Source organism: Anolis sagrei, chromosome 9, assembly GCF_037176765.1.
Source record: "Anolis sagrei isolate rAnoSag1 chromosome 9, rAnoSag1.mat, whole genome shotgun sequence".
In the NCBI taxonomy this organism is placed as follows: Eukaryota; Metazoa; Chordata; class Lepidosauria; order Squamata; family Dactyloidae; genus Anolis; species Anolis sagrei.
Window position 1 is genome coordinate 19,648,018 of NC_090029.1, and position 20,031 is coordinate 19,668,048.

General features: G+C 45.5%; 1 protein-coding gene across 2 annotated transcripts; it reads left to right on the forward strand.

The window, feature by feature from the left end:
- Positions 1 to 696: 696 nt before the first annotated feature.
- Positions 697 to 19,382, forward strand: NR2E3 (nuclear receptor subfamily 2 group E member 3). 2 transcript variants are annotated; one of them, XM_060755583.2, is made up of 8 exons: positions 697 to 1,097; positions 4,267 to 4,420; positions 6,616 to 6,719; positions 8,516 to 8,797; positions 12,854 to 13,035; positions 15,254 to 15,494; positions 16,975 to 17,080; positions 18,851 to 19,382. In XM_060755583.2, exons 1-8 carry the CDS (start codon positions 1,040 to 1,042, stop codon positions 18,981 to 18,983), a joined length of 1,260 nt encoding a protein of 419 aa, XP_060611566.2. In that variant the 5' UTR covers positions 697 to 1,039; the 3' UTR covers positions 18,984 to 19,382. The 2 variants fall into 2 exon arrangements, with proteins under 2 accessions (XP_060611566.2, XP_060611567.2); XM_060755584.2 differs by having other exon boundaries at positions 4,270 to 4,420.
- The last annotated feature ends 649 nt before the right edge of the window (positions 19,383 to 20,031 follow it).

Sequence of the window (20,031 nt, forward strand, 5' to 3'; positions counted from 1 at the left end):
CTCCTACACACAGTGCATGAACCACGCCACAATCACAATTTTAACTTGATCCCAGAAGCTTCTTCCAAGGTCACCCCAAGAGTTCAGGACTTGAATTTGGGTATTTTTCTTCTCCTCACGGCCCTGTGATTTCTTTGGCAACTTTCCTCATCCCTCCAGGGTCTATTTGGAGAGTCGGTGGCCTCACTTCCCTGACAAATGAATGCCCCATGAAATATTTAGTTCGGATCAGCAGCTGTCTTTGCAGGTGAGCCCTCCTCCCTCTCCAAAAACCTCTTCGATTGGATCTCAGGGTGCCAGCCAAAGTAGACAATGTTGTGGTGACTGGTGGGGAGTGAAGGCTGAGGTAGATCAAATGTCTAGAGAACACAGCCAATCTTAATTTCTGGCCCGCCAGCTGATGGCTGAACAAATGAGTGGTAATTGCCCCATAGATGGATGGCAAGAGCATGGCACGGGCCCGTTTTGTTAAGCGGCTGCGGAGAGAAATGGTGCGGACAGATTCGGTGTCAGAGGGAGGTCTGGTTACAGCTTTCTGGCACCGTTCGGGCCTCGGCGACGGTTCTTCGGCACCTTTCCCATTCCTCTTTGTGTGGCTGATGGTTCCACCTTTGGAGAGAGGCTAAAGATTAAGAGGATGACAGAGAGGCATCTGCTTACACAGCGTTAAGGGCTAATCTTCCCCACTGCGCCACGGGAGCCTTGAAGAGAAGGGGGCTCGCACGCGGGCAGGACTCACACCGACACACAAAGTACCCAGAGACCCTCAGGGAAGAGCACGCCTGTCCAGGATTGGGATAGGCTCATGGTCGTGCCCGTTTCGCATGGAAGAGGCTGCCTTGCATTGAAGGGACACTTCCAATCACTTGCCCAGTTCCAACTGTAGATAGCAGCTGGTCCACATCAGCCTGGGTTTGCAACAACTTCTCTTGAGTCTTGGTCAACATCTGAGGAAGAAGAGGCTGGCGCGGTAACACACCAAGAAGACATACGAAAGCCCAAGGAATTCAAGACTTAACCGCCCTGATCAAGCGCAGGCATGGCTGCCTCCCCAACAGAGTCTGCGATGAACAAAGGACTGGAAGGGAGCCCAACAGGTAAGTCTCATTACTTTTCTTTGAGCGACATTCCCCTCTTTGGTCTTGCATCTGTGCCCCATCCAGGTCTAAGCTTTCTCCTAGCAGTTGGAGCAGGTACGGGCAGACCCAGGCCCGGGAGCCGGATATGGACCTTTGGGCTCTTTTCTCAGGCCCTCCTCTCTCACCATCCTAATCTTCCTTCCTTCTCTCTTTCTCCTTCCCTTTCACCCTTTTGTTTTTCTTTCCTTCTCTCCTTCCTTCTTTCTTTTCTTCCATCCTTCCTTCCTTCCTTCCTTCCTTCCTTCCTTCCTTCCTTCCTTCCTTCCTTCCCTTCCCTTCCCCCTTTTCATCCTTCCCTCCCTTTTGTCCTTCCTCCCTTCCTTCCTTCCTTCCTTCCTTCCTCCCTCCCTCCCTTCCTTCCTTCCTTCCTTCCCTTCCCCCTTTTCGTCCTTCCCTCTCTTTTGTCTTTCCTTCCTTCTCTCTTTCCTTCCTTCCTTCCTTCCTTCCTTCCTTCCTTCCTTCCTTCCTTCTTTTCTTCCATCCATCCATCCATCCTTCCTTCTGTTCCCCCTTTTCGTCCTTCCTTCCCTTTTGTCTTTCCTTCCTTCTCTCTTTCTTTCCTCCTTCACTTCCTTCCTTCCTTCCTTCCTTCCTTCCTTCCTTCCTCCCATCCATCCATCCATCCATCCATCTTTCCCTTCCCCTTTTTGTCCTTCCTTCCCTTTTGTCTTTCCTTCCTTCTCTCTTTCTTTCCTCCTTCACTTCCTTCCTTCCTTCCTTCCTTCCTTCCTTCCTTCCTTCCTTCTTCCCATCCATCCATCCATCCATCCATCCATCCATCCATCCATCTTTCCCTTTCCCTTTTCGTTCTTCCCTCCCTTTGTCTTTACTTCCTTCGTTCTTTTTTTCCTCCTTCGCTTCCTTTCTACCATCCATCCTTCCATCTTTTGGTCCTTCCCTCCCTTTTGCCTTTCCTTCCTTCTCTTTCTTTCCTCCTTCGCTTCCTTCCTTCCTTCCATCCATGCATCCCTTTCCCTTCCTCGTCCTTCCCTCCCTTTTTGTCATTCCTTCCTTCTCTTTTTCTTTCCTCTTTTGCTTCCTTCCATCCTTCTCTCTTTTTGTCCTTCCCTCCCTTTTGTCTTTCCTTCCTCCTTACCCCCCCTTCCGCTTTCTCCTTCCAACCTCCTCTTCCATCCATTCGTCCTTCCTTCCATCTTTCCTCCCTCCTTCCCTCACCCTCTTTCTCCTTCATTCCTTCTCTCCCTTTTGTTTTTCTTTTCTTCTGTTTCCTTTCTTCTTCCTTCCTTCGATCTCTCTCTACAGCCCTTCCTTCCCTCCCTTTTGTCTCTTTCCTCCCTCCTTCCCCTTCCATCTGTCCCTTCCTTCTCTCTTTCTTCCTCCTTTCCTTCCTTCTTTCCATCACTGTGCAGCCAGTCCTCCTAGCAAGGAGCGCTAGCATGTGGCCCCCAAGTTAGAAAGTTGGATGGAAACATGAGTCCTCTTTGGGTAAGGTCCTCTTAGATCAGGCATGGGCCAACTTAGGCCCTCCAGGTGTTTTGGACTTCAACTCCCACCATTCCTCACAGCCCCGGGTCCTTTCCTTTTCCCCCTCAGCTGCTTAAGCAGCTGAGGGGGGAAAGGAAAGGGCCTGAGGCTGTGAGGAATGGTGGGAGTCCAAAACACCTGGAGGGCCAGGCATATTATATCTAGCCTCACTTTATCATAAAGCTTCCTGGGTGAACTTGGGCGAGTCACCATGTCTCAACAGCCTTTTGATATTACTCCATAAACGTTTATTATCATCTGCCTATCTGGCTGTGTAAGAATCAAGTGGCTTTTCTGGAAGCATGCAACAGAGGAGCAGAGGCCCATGGAGACTCCACCATAGACATCAGAAGAGCTGCAAAGTTGGACAATTTCCACAGAAAGGAGGAAACCATGAACATCTCACTACCAATATTTTAAAAAACTATAAAATCAGGACAGTAAATAAAGAACGACATTCAAAAAAAGGGGGAATTCCCAAAAAATCTTAAAAGTTAACTTCCCGCAATCCCCAGAAAGGTATCTATTTGGTATAGCCCACCCTAAACTAAACATGAATCAAGAAAAAATGTTCTTTTTACTAAGTAAAGCGGCCAGAATATTACTGGCCAAAGTATGGAAATAATCTGAAATCCCAACAACCGATGAATGGATCATGAAGATATTTGACATAATCCAGATGGACTGCCTGTCCCAAAGATTGAACAAATCACAGAAAAAGACGAACTGGGCAGGCTTTAAGGACTTTATACAATCAAGAAAACTGACATTAGTAATAGATCTATCCAATATTTGAAGATGATAAGTCAATAGAAGCAACGTCGGAAACGTATAAGAAGAAGACCGTGATTACCACCAAAATAATTTTACTTTTTGAAGACACTGGGAAACTCGGACACAGGGGACTCTGGGTTTTTGGTTAATTTTTTTCTTTTTTTTCTTAGGTTTTTTTCTCTTTTTTTCTCTCTCTTCCTCTTTTTCTCCCCTTTTTTTTCTTCTCTCACACGTCGCTTTCCTCTATCATTGTGTATTACCTTTTTTTGGTAAATATTCTTATCAATGTATTCACCAGAAAAATTGGCACAATAAAAACTAATTTAAAAAAGGGGGGGTGGGGAATTCCAGACCAGAATCAATCAGGGCCAGCGAACACCTCACAACAAAGGACCATCCCCAGGCAGGAAGCAGGCAGGCTTTGAAGCTGCAAGGCCATTCAGTGCTAATCAAGGTGGCCAACTGCAACATTCACACTTGCCTCAAGCAGACAAGAGTTAATTCCCCCACGCTGGATATATTACCCTCACTTGCCTACTTTTCAACAGACCTCACAAACTCCAAGGATACCTGCCATAGATGTGGGAAAAACGTCAGGAGAGAATGCTTCTGGAACATGGTTATACAGCCCGGAAAACTCACAGCAACGCAATAGAGTCATTCATGAGTATTTCCAATGTGTTGTTATCCCAACGTTTTTAATTCCACAGTGCCTGGAGAGGAACTTTGCAATGTGATAAAGATTGGGGGGGGGGGGGTGGACTGGATGGCCCTTGGGGTCTTTTCCAAGTTTATGATTCTAGGAAACTAACGCTTCATTATGATGGTAACAAAGCTTTGTGCGATAATGACCTTTGCATCTCCCCAGTAGGGCTCAGCATGGCTCCTGGAAAAGTTGGAAGCCCTGTCTTATTGTGTAAAGTGTGTGGCGATACCAGCAGCGGAAAGCACTACGGCATCTATGCCTGCAACGGCTGCAGCGGCTTCTTTAAGCGCAGTGTCCGCAGAAAGCTCATCTATAGGTAAGGAGGTGGCCATTTTTGAACCTGGCACAATTCACTGCTCTTGTGGAGCAAAGTAAAGAAAACAACAGAAGACTTCAGAGCAAATCTAGTGTGGATCAATGGGAGGTGCATCAAAGGGAAAGTGGATTTACTCACCAATTGCATCTGACACCTTCTTCTCCATACTTGCAAATGCTCAGTCCCTTTTTTTCCAAATCACAAGAAGGGAGGTGACATTGGACATACATGTTGTTGTTGTTATTGTTGTTGTTGTTGTTGTTCGAGTCCTCTTCTTCTTCTTCTTCTTCTTCTTCTTCTTCTTCTTCTTCTTCTTCTTCTTCTTCTTCTTCTCTTCCTCCTCCTCCTCCGCCTCTTTCTCCTTATACATGCTGTCTCTAAATGTCTAGAATAAGGTCACAGTTAGTGTTGAAATTTTATTTTAGTGGGTTGCTGTGGATATTCCAGGCTGTATCACCATGCTCCAGAAGTATTCTCTCCTGATGTTTCACCCACATCTATGGCAGGCATCCTCAGAGGTTGTGAGGTCTGTTGGAAACTAGGAAAGTGAGGTTTATATATCTGTAGAATGTTCCCCACTTGCCTAGTTTCCAACATACCTCACTACCTGTGAGGATGTCTGCTATAGATGTGGGCAAAACGTCAGGAGAGAATGCTTCTCCACACATCTCGGAAAACTCTCCTTCTCCTTCTTCTTATATGTGTTGTTTCTAAATATCTAGAATGAGGTCACAAATAGTGTTGAAATTTTATTTTAGTGGGTTGCTGTGGATCTTCCAGGCTGTCTGGCCATGCTCCAGAAGCATTCTCTCCTGACATTTTGCCCACATCTACAGCAGGCATCCTCAGAGGTTGTGAGGTCTGTTGGAAACTAGACAAGTGGAGTCTATATATCTGGAATGTTCCCCACTTGCCTCGTTTCCAAAAGACCTCACAACCTCTGAGGATGCCTGCCAGAGATGTGGGTGAAATGTCAGGAGAGAATGCTTCTGGAACATAGGCATACAGCCCGGAAAACTCACAACAACCCAGTGATTCTGTCTATGAAAGCCTTTGACAACACATTTTATTATATTCTGGCCTACATTTCTTCCAGCATGGGATTCAATACAGCTAAGTTAAGAACTAGGTGCGCTAAAAACCTACATGGTACAAAAGTATTTTAAAATATGTATTAAAAAGCACTAAATTACAATTAAAAAACACCAAAACATAGTAAAAAGCATTAATATCATAATATACCCATTAAAACACCCTTCTGCCAGAAGTAAATCACACACCAAACGTCTGTCTAAACTAACATTTACCTTGTTCAGAGTTTCTTTGTTGTGATTATGTGACTTTAAGGTAAAAGTAAAGGTTTCCCCTTGATATTAAGTCCCTACTTGGCAGATTTTCACTTATTGCGGGTGGTCCTGGAACATAACACCCGTGATAAGTGAGGGAACACTGTATTCCTATTCAGATTAGTAAAAGTTAAGGTTTCCCCTGATATTAAGTCCAGTCGTGTCTGACTCTGGGTGGTGGTGCTCATCTCCATTTCTAAGCCGAAGAGCCGGCGTTGTCCATAGACACCTCCAAGGTCATGTGGCCAACATGACTGCATGGAGCGCCATTACCTTCCCACCAGAGCGGTACCTACTGATCTACTCACATTTTCATTTTTTTTGAACTGCTATGTTGGCAGAGGCTGGGCCTAACAGTGGGAGCTCATCTTGCTCCCTGGATTCAAACTACCAACCTTTTGGTCAGCAAGTTCAGCAGCCCAGCGGTTTAACCTGCTGTGCCACCAGGGGGTAATTGTATTAAAAAGCACTAAATTACAATTAAAATTCATCAAAACATATTAAAAACATAAATATCATATGCCCATTAAAATCATCTTTCAGAATAAATCAAATGTCAAACGCCTGTCTAAATTAATGTTTACCTTGTTTAGGGGTTCTTTGTTGCGATTTTGTGATTTTAATGCTACTTTAATTGCCAACGGCTGCAGAATCCTACACAGTTCTCGGATGTGTGGAGCTAGTGAAGCACTAAGGCATTTCTAATGCAAAATGCAAAATATTTCATGAAATAGCAAAAGTCAAAAATTCTGCAGGATGGATCTGATGCCGTAAAATCACAGATAGACGATGATGCAGTGTGGAAGAACTGACACCTCATACATTGCGATGTTGTCTTGTTTCCTGCAGGTGTCAAGCTGGCACAGGGATGTGTCCGGTGGACAAAGCACACAGGAACCAATGCCAAGCCTGCCGCCTGAAGAAATGCCTACAGGCAGGAATGAACAAGGATGGTGAGTATGCTTGTAAGGAATGGGGAGAAGGCACGGGGAATGGCCTTTCCCTGTTGATGTAAAATAGATCAGCGGGTTCTATAACAGATGGGAGAACAAAGCTTGGAAGGTTGAGATTTTGGAGTTCTGCTTCGATGATTAATAATAATAATAATAATAATAATAATAATAATAATAATATCTCTCACTTGCTGTACATAGATGATCTAAAGCTTTATGGAAAGCCAGAAACTGAAATCAAGTCACTGACCAACACAGTCAGAATCTTCAGCACTGACATCAGTATGGAGTTTGACCTAGACAAATGTGCCACAGTGGCATTAAAGAAAGGGGAAATTACTCACAGCGAGGGCATAGAGATGCCAAATGGACAAACCATAAAGTGCAATCAGCCTGAAGCCTATAAATATCTGGGCATACTATATTTGGACAATATCAAGCATGGCCATGTGAAAAAATGTGGTCAGCAAAGAATATATCCAGAGTCAGAAAAGTTTTGAAGAGCAAATTAAATGGCAGAAATACGATCAAGGTTCTCAACCCCTGGGCCATCCCAGTCATTAGAGACACGGCTGGGATTGTGAACTGGACACAAGCAGAGCTGGAGGATCTGGACAGAAAAACAAGAAAACTGATGACAATCCACTACGCATTACAACCGCGTAGTGATATCGGCAGACTTGACCTGCCCAGAAAATCAGGAGGCAGAGAGAAGAGGGCTTCTGCAAGTGAAACAAACGGTAGAAGAAAAGAAACATGCATTGGCAAATGATGGGAAAGGCAATCAAGAACCAACATTGAGGGAAGTCGAGAGTAGTAAACTGCTTAAAGTGCAAATGACAAAGAGGGAATACCGTAAAAACACAATCCAAAGCAGAAGAGAAAACTGGCCAAAGAAGGCTCTCTCTCCATGGACAGTTCTTGGGAAAAATTGAGAGCCAAATTGACAAAGAAAAAACATGGCTGTGGCCCACAAATGGAGCTCTGAAAAAGGAGACAGAGGAGGGCCTGATTCTGACAGCCCAAGAACAAGCCATTCGAACCAAAGCCATCAAAGCCAGAATTGAAAAGTCAACAACAGATCCCAAGTGTAGACTCTGCAAGGAAGCAGATGAAACAATAGATCCCATCCTCAGCTGCTACAAGATCGCGCAGACAGACTACAAGCAGAGGCACAACACCGTTGCTCAGATGATTCATTGGAACTTGTGCCACAAACACCATCTGCCTGTGACAAAAAACTGGTGAGATCACAAGCCAGAAAAAGTTACAGAAAATAAACACGCCAAACTCCTCTGGGACTTCCGGATTCAGACAGACAGAGTTTTGGAGCACAAGACTCCTGACCTCACAATCGTGTTAAAAAACAAAGTATGGATCGTCAATGTTGCAATACCAGGTGACAACAGAATTGAAGAGAAACAACATGATATGAGGATGTAAAGATCAAACTGCAAAGACTCTGGCACAAGCCAGTAAAGGTGGTCCCAGTGAGGATCGGCACACTGAGTACAGTGCCTAAAGACCTTGGCCTGGCGCTGCACTTAAACACAATTGGCGCTGACAAAATTACCTTCTGCCGGCTGCAGAAGGCCACCTTACTGGGATGTGCACGTATTATTCGCCGATACATCACACAGTCCTAGACACTTGGGAAGTGTCCGATGTGTGATCCAATTCAACAGCCAGCAGAGTGTCTGCTGTGGACTCATCTTGTTGTGTTTCAAATAATAATAAGTTTTCAGTGCTATCAGGACAGTTAGTGGCTCACCTTTCTTTCCTATTTCTGCCCCCAGCGGTACAAAATGAACGCCAGCCCCGCAGCACCGCACAAGTCCGCCTTGACGCCATTGACTTGGATTCGGAGCGGCAACCTGAGCACCTGGCGACCACGCGGGATGCGGCACCGCCATCGCTGCCCCTGGCTTGCCCTTCGCTGCCACCAAGCCACAGGGCCCCCGTCTCCTGCTCCGTGACGGGGGCTTCCAGGGCCCGGGCCCCGACTCCCCCCAGCAACCATCGCTTCATGGCCAGCCTGATGACAGCGGAGACGTGTGCCAAGCTGGAGCCCGAGGATGGTACGTGGCTTGTGCTGGGTGAGGGGCTTAGTAACAAAAGACCCTCCCCATAAATGTATAGCAGAGTAGCAGCATGGCCCAGCACCAGGAGCCAAAAGTGATAAAAAGAACCAAAAACACATAGAGCAATGTTATATCTTCCTTAGGAGGCTTTCCTTTGTAGTAAAAGAATATTTACAATAACAAGGTTTCCATAACACAAATAAACAAATACATAGTAGCTGCTATTGGAGCTTTACACAGGAGGCTTCTCTCATACTCGGCCTTCCTCATACTGTGAGGTCTACCTCACAGAGAAGCTTCTTCACACAGACTGAGGCATTCCCTCACTGAGGCCCACAAACTAACACTAAGGCTTCGGCCTACTCACACCCCTCAGGACAATGCTAGCTTTGGCCCACTAACTCTAACAGGCTTCGGCCTACTCACGCCCCTCAGGACAATGCTAGCTTTGGCCCACTAACTCTAACAGGCTTCGGCCTACTCATGCCCCTCAGGACAATGCTAGCTTTGGCCCACTAATGTTAACAGGATTCGGCCTACTCAGGCCCCTCAGGACAACACTAACTTTGGCCCACTAACTGTAAGAGGCTTCGGCCTACTCACTCCCCTCAGGATGACGCTAGTTTTGGCCCACTAACATTAACAGGATTCAGCCTACTCACGCCCCTCAGGACAACACTAGTTTTGGCCCACTAATGTTAACAGGCTTCGGCCTACTCACTCCCCTCAGGATGACGCTAGCTTTGGCCCACTAACATTAACAGGATTCGGCCTACTCACGCCCCTCAGGACAACACTAGTTTTGGCCCACTAATGTTAACAGGCTTCGGCCTACTCACTCCCCTCAGGATGACGCTAGTTTTGGCCCACTAACATTAACAGGATTCAGCCTACTCATGCCCCTCAGGACAACACTAGTTTTGGCCCACTAATGTTAACAGGCTTCGGCCTACTCACTCCCCTCAGGACGACGCTAGCTTTGGCCCACTAACATTAACAGGATTCGGCCTACTCACGCCCCTCAGGACAACACTAGTTTTGGCCCACTAATGTTAACAGGCTTCGGCCTACTCACTCCCCTCAGGATGACGCTAGTTTTGGCCCACTAACATTAACAGGATTCAGCCTACTCATGCCCCTCAGGACAACACTAGTTTTGGCCCACTAATGTTAACAGGCTTCGGCCTACTCACTCCCCTCAGGACGACGCTAGCTTTGGCCCACTAACATTAACAGGATTCGGCCTACTCACGCCCCTCAGGACAACACTAGTTTTGGCCCACTAATGTTAACAGGCTTCGGCCTACTCACTCCCCTCAGGATGACGCTAGTTTTGGCCCACTAACATTAACAGGATTCAGCCTACTCACGCCCCTCAGGACAACACTAGTTTTGGCCCACTAATGTTAACAGGCTTCGGCCTACTCACTCCCCTCAGGATGACGCTAGCTTTGGACCACTAACTCTAAAAGGATTTGGCCTACTCATGCCCCTCAGGGCGATGCTAACTTTGGACCACTAACTTTGGCCCACTAGAGAGTTCTAGTGCCTAACTGCCAAGCACAGCATTGGATTTCTAAATAGTAGTGCAATTAAATAAGTTCTCTTCTAATTATTTAGTTAGATGATCCCTCGTCTTCCAAGATCAGTGTCCTGGTGGGTCCGTAGGTGGCTGTGGAGCCCTATTCTTGACCTGCATGTTCTCCCGCAGTGAGGGCATCAGTTTCCAGGTGGAAGGCGGTCCCAGTCGGGGTTGGCTTGACATGCCTTCTTCCTCTTGGCACGTTTCTCTCTTTCACCTTCCGTTCATGCCTCTTCAAATTCTACAGCACTGCTGGTCACAGCTGACCTCCAGCTGGAGCACTTAAGGGCCAGGGCTTCCCAGTTCTCAGTGTCTATGCCATAGTTCTTATGGTTGGCTTAGAGGCCATCTTTCAATCTCTTTTCCGGCTCACTAACATTCCTTTTTCTGTCCTTGAGTTTGGAGTAGAGCAACTGCTTTGGGAGACAATAGTTGGGCATCCGGACAACGTGACCGGTAGAGCTGTAGAGCTGATGGCAGTAGAGCTGATGGCGGAGGACCATTGCTTCAATGCTGGTGGTCTTTGCTTCTTCCAGCATGCTGACATTTGTCCGCCTGTCTTTCCAAGAGATTTGCAGGATTTTCCAGAGGCAGCGCTGATGGAATCGTTCCAGGAGTTGCATATGATGTCTGTAGACAGTCCACGTCTCGCAGATGTATAGCAGGGTTGGGAGGACAATCGCTTTATAAACAAGCCCCTTGGTCTCCCTACGGATGTCCCGGTCCTCAAACACTCTCTGCTTCATTTGGAAGAATGCTGCACTTGCAGAGCTCAGGTGCTAATGGAATTGTTCCAGGAGTTGCATGTGATGTCTGTAGACAGTCCACGTTTCGCAGGCGTATAGCAGGGTTGGGAGGACAATAGCACCTTGGTCTCCCTATGGATGTCCTGGTCCTCAAACACTCTCTGCTTCATTTGGGGGCAAAAACATTTTTTTCTCACCTAATATAGCCATATCACAGTAGGGTCCAACCTTTAGTCCTTCGGGTGTTTGGGATTCCAATTCCCAGCTTTGTCCAATGAACAGGAATTCTGGGAACTGAAGTCCAAAACACCTGGACGACCTACAGTACCTGGAACCTATATGCTTTAATGGTGCATTCTTAAAACAAATGCAAGTGGTGGAGCAAAGTAATAGGCCACACCGGGATTCAATAACAGATTGGCTATTGTTGATTGTGCTTACGGTCAAAGAAGGGCATTGACCTATCCTGTGCTGCCACCTAGTGAAGATCTACAAGCCACTCTAAACACCTTCGCAGAAGCCTATGAGAAGCTCGGCCTGTCATAGAACATCGAGAAAACCAAAGTCCTCTTCCAGCAGTCACCAGCCAATGCCTCTCCAATGCCAGAGATACAGCTTAATGGTGGGACATTAGAAAATGTGGACCATTTCCGCTACCTTGGCAGCCACCTCTCCATAAAAATCAATATTGACACTGAAATACAACACCGCCTGAGCTCTGTGAGTGCAGCTGTTTTCCGAATGAAGCAGAGAGTGTTTGAGGACTGGGACAGCCATAGAGAGACCAAAGTGCTTGTTTATAAAGCTATTTTCCTCCCAACCCTGATATACGCTTGCAAGACATGGACTGTCTACAGATGTCACATGCAACTCCTGGAACAATTCCATCAGCGCTGCCTCCGGAAAATCCTTCAAATCTATTGGGAAGACAAGCAGACAAACGTCAGCGTGTTGGAAGAAGCAAAGACCGTCAGCATTGAAGCGATGGTCCTCCGCCATCAATTCCGCTGGACTGGCCACGTTGTCTGGATGCCCGACCACCGTCTCCCAAAGCAGTTGCTCTACTCCGAACTCAAGAACGGAAAACAAAATGTTGGTGGGCAGGAAAAGAGATTTAAAGATGGGCTCAAAGCCAACCTTAAGAACTGTGACATAGACACTGAGAACTGGGAAGCCCTGGCCCTTTAGTGCTCCAGGTGGAGGTCAGCAGTGACCAGCAGTGCTGTGCAATTTGAAGAGGCACGAATGGAGAGCAAAAGAGAGAAACGTGCCAAGAGGAAGGCGCGTCAAGCCAACCCCAACCAGGACCACCTTCTACCTGGAAATTGATGCCCTCACCATGGGAGAAGATGCAGGTCAAGAATAGGGCTCCACAGTCACCTATGGACCCACCCTGGAAGACTATCCTACTCGGACTACGAGGGATCGCCTAAGTAAGTAAGCCACCTAGTGGGTTGAGAATTACAGGTGAGTAGGTTTTCATTGCAACCTCTTGACAGTAAACAATGCAGCAAAAGATCAAATGGTTGTCTCTGCTAGTTGGTGTAGAATAGATGGCTTGACGGATGGATTGTTGTGAGTTTTCCAGGCTGTCCGGCCATGTTGTAGAAGCATTCTCTCCTGACGTCAGACGCATTCTCTCCTGACGTTTTGCCTGCATCTATGGCAGGTCCCTTCATAAGTTGTGGGGTTTGTTGGATTGATGGATGCCTTGTTCTTCTTTAGCTGATGAGAACATCGACGTAACTGGCAATGAGCCGGAGCGGCCGGGGGGCGAGGCCCATGTCTCCCCATATCCGACCGCCAACCCCGAGAGCGTCTACGAAACCTCAGCCCGGCTCCTTTTCATGGCTGTGAAGTGGGCAAAGAACCTACCTGTCTTCTCCAACCTCCCTTTCCGAGACCAGGTGAGTCCCCTGTCCAGATCAGAACTATCTGTGGTTTGGCCGAGAGAACACAAACAACCCTTTTAGTGTTCAAGAATGGAGGAAAAACATCTTATACCAATTTTCATTTACGTTTATTGATCTTGAGTATGTTTTTCTGCTAGCATTTAACACCCCAGCAGTTAGCAAGGTATTACAAAAAGCAAAATAATCTATGTTGGGGAAGATGTAGGGACCTTTTCCCATTCTTGGTGATCATGTAAAGCAGAAATACTGGGGGGAAATACAAAAACACTACCAAAAAAAATACTAAAAACGAAGTTCAATTTAAAACCTTAATTCTATTTACTAAACATAACAGACTTCGAGATAGGGAGGAATAAGGACAAAATATATTCTTACTGTATATACTCAAGTATAAGCCTAATTTTTCAGCCCCCTTTTTAGGCCGAAAAAGCTCCCCTCGGCTTATACTCGAGTCAAGGTTATTTATTCTTTTATTCTGTTATTAATATTATTTTTATTTCATGTATTATTTTACTTTCTTTATTATAATTACATTTACAGTATTTTATCACATTATTATTATTATTATTATTATTATTATTATCATTATTACATTTGTTATACTTTATTATTATTGCATTTATTATTTTGCTCTATTATTACTGTTATTATTGCATTTCCATTATTTTACTTTATTATTATTATTATTACATGTATTATTTTATTCTCTTTATTATTGTTGGAAGGATGTGTAAGTATATTTACATTGAAGAAGGTTAAAATAATGGGCAGTCTTATCTCAAATTACAGTTTTATGTAAATATTCAAAAATATTTCACCTCCTGGTGCCTGAATTAATGTAATTTTATTGGTATCTATTTTTATTTTGAAATTTACCTGTAGCGGCTGCATTTTCCAACCTTGGCTTATACTCAAGTCAATATGTTTTCCCAGTTTTTGTGGTAGATTTGGTGCCTCGGCTTATATTCGGGTTGGCTTATACTCGAGTATATATGGTATTTAACTATCGCGGCAAGAACACTACTTGCTCAGAAATGGGCTTGAAAGAGATTCCGACAGTCAACACATGGTTTTATTAAACGTATGGATTATATGGACTCCTTAACGTTCCTACTCTGCTAGTTGGTGTAGAATAGATGGATTGATGGATGGGTTGTTGCATGTTTTTCGGGCTGTCTGGCCATGTTCCAGAAGCATAATATTATAATGTAATACAATATATATGTGTGTGTGTGTGTGTGAGTGAGTGACCATCACTCATAAAAACACTGAAAAACACAGCAGAAGAGATTTCAAAAGCCAAAAAATAAAAAATACATTACAACACATGTGCAAAACCACATATATACACATACATAAACACACAAAACATATATACACAGACTGGGCCACAGCAACATGTGGCAGGGGACGGCTAGCCTATAGAAATAAAAATGTAATATTCGTTTGTGGGATTAACAGAACTCAAAAACCACTGGAAGAATCGACACAAAATTTGGACAAAAGACATCTAACAACCCAATGTATGTCCTTTACTCAAAAAAACGATTTTGTCATTTGGGAGTTGTAGTTGCTGGGATTTATAGTTCACCTACAATCAAAGAGCATTCTGAATCCCACCAACGATGGAATTGAACCAAACTTAGCACACAGTTTTCCCATGACAAACAGAAAATACTGGAAGGGTTTGGTAGGCAGTGTCCTTTGGTTTTGGATTTGTAGTTCACCTACAAACACCCGGAGGGCCCAAGTTGATCTATGTTTTACTTAGGGAGAATTTCATCTATGCTGACGATCGTGCCATCACTGCTCAAGCAGGGAGCTTAAGCAACTGAGGGGGAAAAGGAAGGGGCCTGAGGCTGTTAGGAATGGTGGGAGTTGGAGTCCAAAACACCTGGAAAGCCCAAGTTGATCTATTTCTTCCTTAGGGAGAATTTCATCTATGCTGATGATCGTGCCATCACCGCTTAAGCGGCTGAGGTGGAAAAGAAAGGTCCTGAGACTGTTAGGAATGGTGGGAATTGAAGTCCAAAACACCAGGAGGGGCCAAGTTTGCCCATTCCTGATCTAAGAGGACCTCACCAAAGAGGACATAGCTAATGGTCGGGGATGATGGGAGTTCAATTTCAGCTGAAGAGTCACAAATGGGCCTTTTGCAGCACGCGCTCCCCGAATGATCCCGAGGTTCAGCCCTCTGCTTTCCTGCTTGCAGGTGATCTTACTGGAGGAAGCCTGGAGTGAACTGTTCCTGCTCTGTGCCATCCAGTGGTCTTTGCCGCTGGAAACGTGCCCCTTGCTTTCTGTATCCGATCTCGCTCCCACTCTCAATGGAAAGCTTGTCTCCGGCGGAACGGACATTCGTGCCCTGCAGGAAGTCATCGCCCGCTTCAAAGCCCTGGCGGTGGACCCGGCAGAGTTTGCCTGTATGAAGGCCATTGTACTCTTCAAGCCAGGTGAGAGACCGAGGAGGAGGTTGGAGGCCATTTTTCTGCAAACTTCAAGACAGTCTACGCTTTCTTGTACTTTGTCCTTCTTCGTCCGGTTTAATTCCAAGCAAGTCTTGCTCCAATACAATTTCGTTCTGGTTCGACCATGGTATCCTTCTGGGACGGCTCTCCTCTCCGGGATGGGCCTTGGGGGCACGGCTTTGTCATGGCTCCGGTCCTTCCTGGTGAAGCTGGGGGACACCTGCTCGGACCCCTGGTCTTTGACCTGTGGGGTCCCACAAGGTTCCATTCTGTCCCCCATGCTTTTTAATATCTACATGAAACCTCTGGGAGAGGTCATCCGGAGTTTTGGAGTTGGGTGCCATCTCTATGCAGACGACGCCCAACTCTACTACTTCTTTCCACCTAATTCCAAGGAAGCCCCTCGAGTGCTAGATGAGTGCCTGACCGCTGTGATGGTCTGGATGAGGACCAATAAGCTGAGGATCAATCCTGACAAGACAGAGGTCCTCCTGGTCAATCATAGGCCAGATCGAGGTATAGGATGGCAACCTGTGCTTGATGGGGTTGCACTCCCCCTGAAATCGCAGGTCCGCAGCTTGGGTGTCCTCCTAGATTCAGCACTGACGCTTGAAGCACAGGCGTTGGCGGTGGCTGGGAGAGCCTTCGCAAAATTGAAGGTCATGCGCCAGCTGCGACCGTACCTTGTGAAGGCGAATTTGGCCACGGTGGTCCACACCTTAGTTACCTCTAGATTGGACTATTGCAATGCGTTCTACGTGGGGCTGCCCTTGATGACGGCCCGGAAATTTCAACTTGTCTAACAGGTGGCAACCAGATTATTAACTAGGGCGAATTACAGAGAGCAGTCAACCCTCGATCTTCCGGAGAGGCCCTTCTCTCGCTCCCGCCTGCATTGCAAGTGCGACTTGCAGGAACCAGAGAGAGGGCCTTCTCTGTGGTGGCCCCCCAGCTCTGGAATTCACTCCCCAGAGATATTAGGCAAGATCCCATGCTGGTCATCTTCAGGAGGAATCTGAAAAGCTGGTTATTCCAATGTACCTTCAATGATTGAATGTAAGATACTCCCCTGACCAAATTTCGCACAAATGGCCTCAGAAGCACCTTATTTTAGGGTTCGTGCAATTAATTCCTTCCTCAACCCGGATCCCTCCCCAATAATTTCCACTGTCCAATCTCCCAGTGTTTTAAAATTTTTAATCCTTAAATTTGGCCCTGCTCCATGCAATCCTGTGTGTCTAATGTCCGATTTTATATTGCTGTGTCGCTTATTATATTGGTTTTGCATTTTATGTTTTTTATTTTCTAATTCTGTTATGCTTTGGTGTTATATTGTGTTGACTGTACTGATGGGCATGGCCTCATGTAAACCGCTCCGAGTCCCCATGGGGGAGATGGAGCTGGGTATAAATAAAGATTATTATTATTATTATTATTATTATTATTATTATTATTATTATTACAGAAACAAGGGGCCTGAAGGATCCAGACCAGGTGGAGAATTTGCAGGACCAGTCCCAAGTGATGCTGGGACAGCATAACCAGATACATTACCCAAACCAGCCTGTGAGGTAGGTGCAGGCATGTGCTCTTCCCTAGAAGCAGATACAAGGAGCGTTCATGAAAGATTGCTCCTGACCCACTTCCTGTGGACAGAGAGCAAAGAAACTTGGCCCAGTTCTGAGTCCTTCTCTCGATCGGTGTCACCTAGGGACACACACTTCTCCCATCTTTTGAAGCAAATATAAACACCTCGCTTGTAGAAGTCCTTTGGTGTGCGGCCTTTCAAGTAACTGAACAAGAGGACTGCTCTGTCTTCCACTGGGTCCATGATTAAACCTCACTCCACTTCAGCTCCTGTCAAATCAAGACCGTTATCAGTTCCGAGTTGTAAATTGGTACATAACCTCTAGAGACGTATATCATTACACATATGCAGTTCCAGCATCCTGTGATAAATAGATGTGGGTCAGGGGATATCTTTAATGAATGTCCCTCGTATCATGATTATAACAATCTATATAAATAAAAATGAAATGTTTGTTTGTGGGATTAACAGAACTCAAAAACCACTGGGGGAATTGACACCGAATTTGGACACAAGACACCTAACAACCCAATGTATGTCCTTCCCTTTAAAAAATGATTTTGTCATTTGGAAGTTGTAGTTGCTGGGATTTATAGTTCACCTACAATCAAAGAGCATTCTGAACCCCACCAACGATGCAATTAAACCAAATGTGGCACATATGACTCCCATGACCAACAGAGAACACTAGAAGGGGTTGATGGGCAGTGACCTTGAGTTTGGGAGTTGTAGTTCACCGACATCCAGAGAGCACTGTGGACTCAAACAAGGATGGGCTGGACCAAACTCAAGGTCACTGCCCATCAACCCCTTCTAGTGTTTTTTGTTAGTCATGGGAGTCATGTGTGCCACATTTGGTTTAATTACATCGTTGGTGGGGTTCAGAATGCTCTTTGATTGTAGTTGAACTATAAATCCCAGCAACTACAACTCCCAAATGACAAAATCATTTTTTAAAGGGAAGGACATACATTGGGTTGTTAGGTGTTTTGTGTCCAAATTCGGTGTCAATTCCCCCAGTGGTTTTTGAGTTCTGTTAATCCCACAAACAAACATTACATTTTTATTTATGTAGATTGTTATAATCATGATACGAGGGACACTCAATATGCCCAAATATGAACACAGATGGCGTTTGGAGGAAAACAGACCTTGACATTTGGGAGTTGTAGTTACTGGGATTTATAGTTCACCTACAATCAAAGAGCATTCTGAAGCCCACCGACAGAAATGGGGCAAATTTCCCACACAGAATCCCCATGACCAACAGAAAACACTTAAGGCCATCCAGTCCAACTCTCTTCACCAGGGCAAGAAAACGTCATCAAAGCCCTCCTGACAAAGACCCATCCAGCCATAGATAGATAGATATTGATAGATATGATTCACATATATATATCATAGATTTGAAAGGGACACCTCAAAAAGGACAATGATACGTTGCATGTTCCAGAGTAGGCAAACCAGACAATCTCCACATCAACACTGGCAAAGAAATAGCAAGAAATACTGTTTACCCACAAGCATAAAAAATTATATATATTAGAAACCACCACTTTCTCATTACTTTATTTTCCAGATCACCAAGCTGGGCCACAGCAACGCATGGGCAGGGGGCGGCTAGTAATCATAATAATTTTCTTATCTGCCTCTCCTCATGGCACCCTCTCCCTGATTCCCACGTTCCTTTTAACACAGCCCTGGATCCATTTGATGGAAATCAATGCCCTATTTTTCCTCCTTCTCCTTTCAGGTTTGGGAAGCTCTTGCTGCTACTGCCTTCTCTGAAATTCATTTCTTCAGACCGTATCGAGCTGCTCTTTTTCCGCAGGACCATCGGAAACACCCCTATGGAGAAGCTGCTTTGTGACATGTTCAAAAACTGACGCTGGAGTTATACCAAGACTTCAGACATGTGTTTGTTTCGAAACCCGAGTTTGGAAAGTTGGATGCCAGAGAAGAAAGGCAAGCTGTTCCGGGCACTTGCTGCACAACCAGCACTTGCAAACCATCACACGGCATCTCAACTGGACACCATTTGTATCATCAGAAAAGTCTTTGAAACCCATCGACTGCAACATTATCCATTCCAAAATTACAATTGCCCAAACGCACACCCTTTCTACACGCCATTTCCAAAATCCCATCACTTTGCCTTGTGCAATTTCACCCCAATTTTATTTATCCAGTGTATATAGCCCTGCATCATTCAGATACAGTGCAATGGAAATAGAATACCGCTAAACTGGTTTCATTTCAGGCCTGAAATAAATATGGTCTATTTATTTATCGTGTCAGGAGTAACCAGACAGTTGCATTACTTTTTTAACAAAACAAACAAACAAAACACAAAATCTGCAAGCTTGGTAGTTGATTAAATGTCCTTTGACCAGTATCTGGCCACTTGGAGTGCCTCTGGTGTTGCTGCAAGGAGGTCCTCCATTGTGCAGGTGGAAGGGCTCAGGCTGCATTGTAGCAGGTGGTCAGTGGTTTACTCTTCTCCACACTCGCATGTCATCGATTCCACTTTGTGCTCTGTATCTCGTGGTGCCAGAGCGCAGTCTGTTCAGCGCCTTCCAAGTCGCCCAGTTTTCTGTGTGCCCAGGGGGGAGTCTCTCATTTGGTATCAGCCATTGATTGAGGTTCTGGGTTTGCGCCTGCCACTTTTGGACTCTCACTTGCTGGGGTGTTCCAGCGAGTGTCTCTGTGGATCTTAGAAAACTATTTCTTGATTTAAGTTGTTGACATGCTGGCTGATACCCAAACAGGGGATGAGCTGGAGATGTCTCTGCCTTGGTCCTTTCACTATTGGCTGCTACTTCCCGGCGGATGTCAGGTGGTGCAATACCAGCTAAACAGAGCAATCTCTCCAGTGGTGTAGGGCGCAGACACCCTGTGATAATGCGGCATGTCTCATTAAGAGCCACATCCACT

What these genes read in the sequence shown, in the direction of transcription:
- NR2E3 (XM_060755583.2), top strand. Translation starts at nt 1,040, where the DNA reads ATGGCTGCCTCCCCAACAGAGTCTGCGATGAACAAAGGACTGGAAGGG. An exon ending in CGCAGAAAGCTCATCTATAG is followed by an intron (nt 4,421 to 6,615) that starts GTAAGGAGGTGG and finishes TGTTTCCTGCAG; the next exon opens with GTGTCAAGCTGGCACAGGGA. An exon ending in GGCAGGAATGAACAAGGATG is followed by an intron (nt 6,720 to 8,515) that starts GTGAGTATGCTT and finishes TTCTGCCCCCAG; the next exon opens with CGGTACAAAATGAACGCCAG.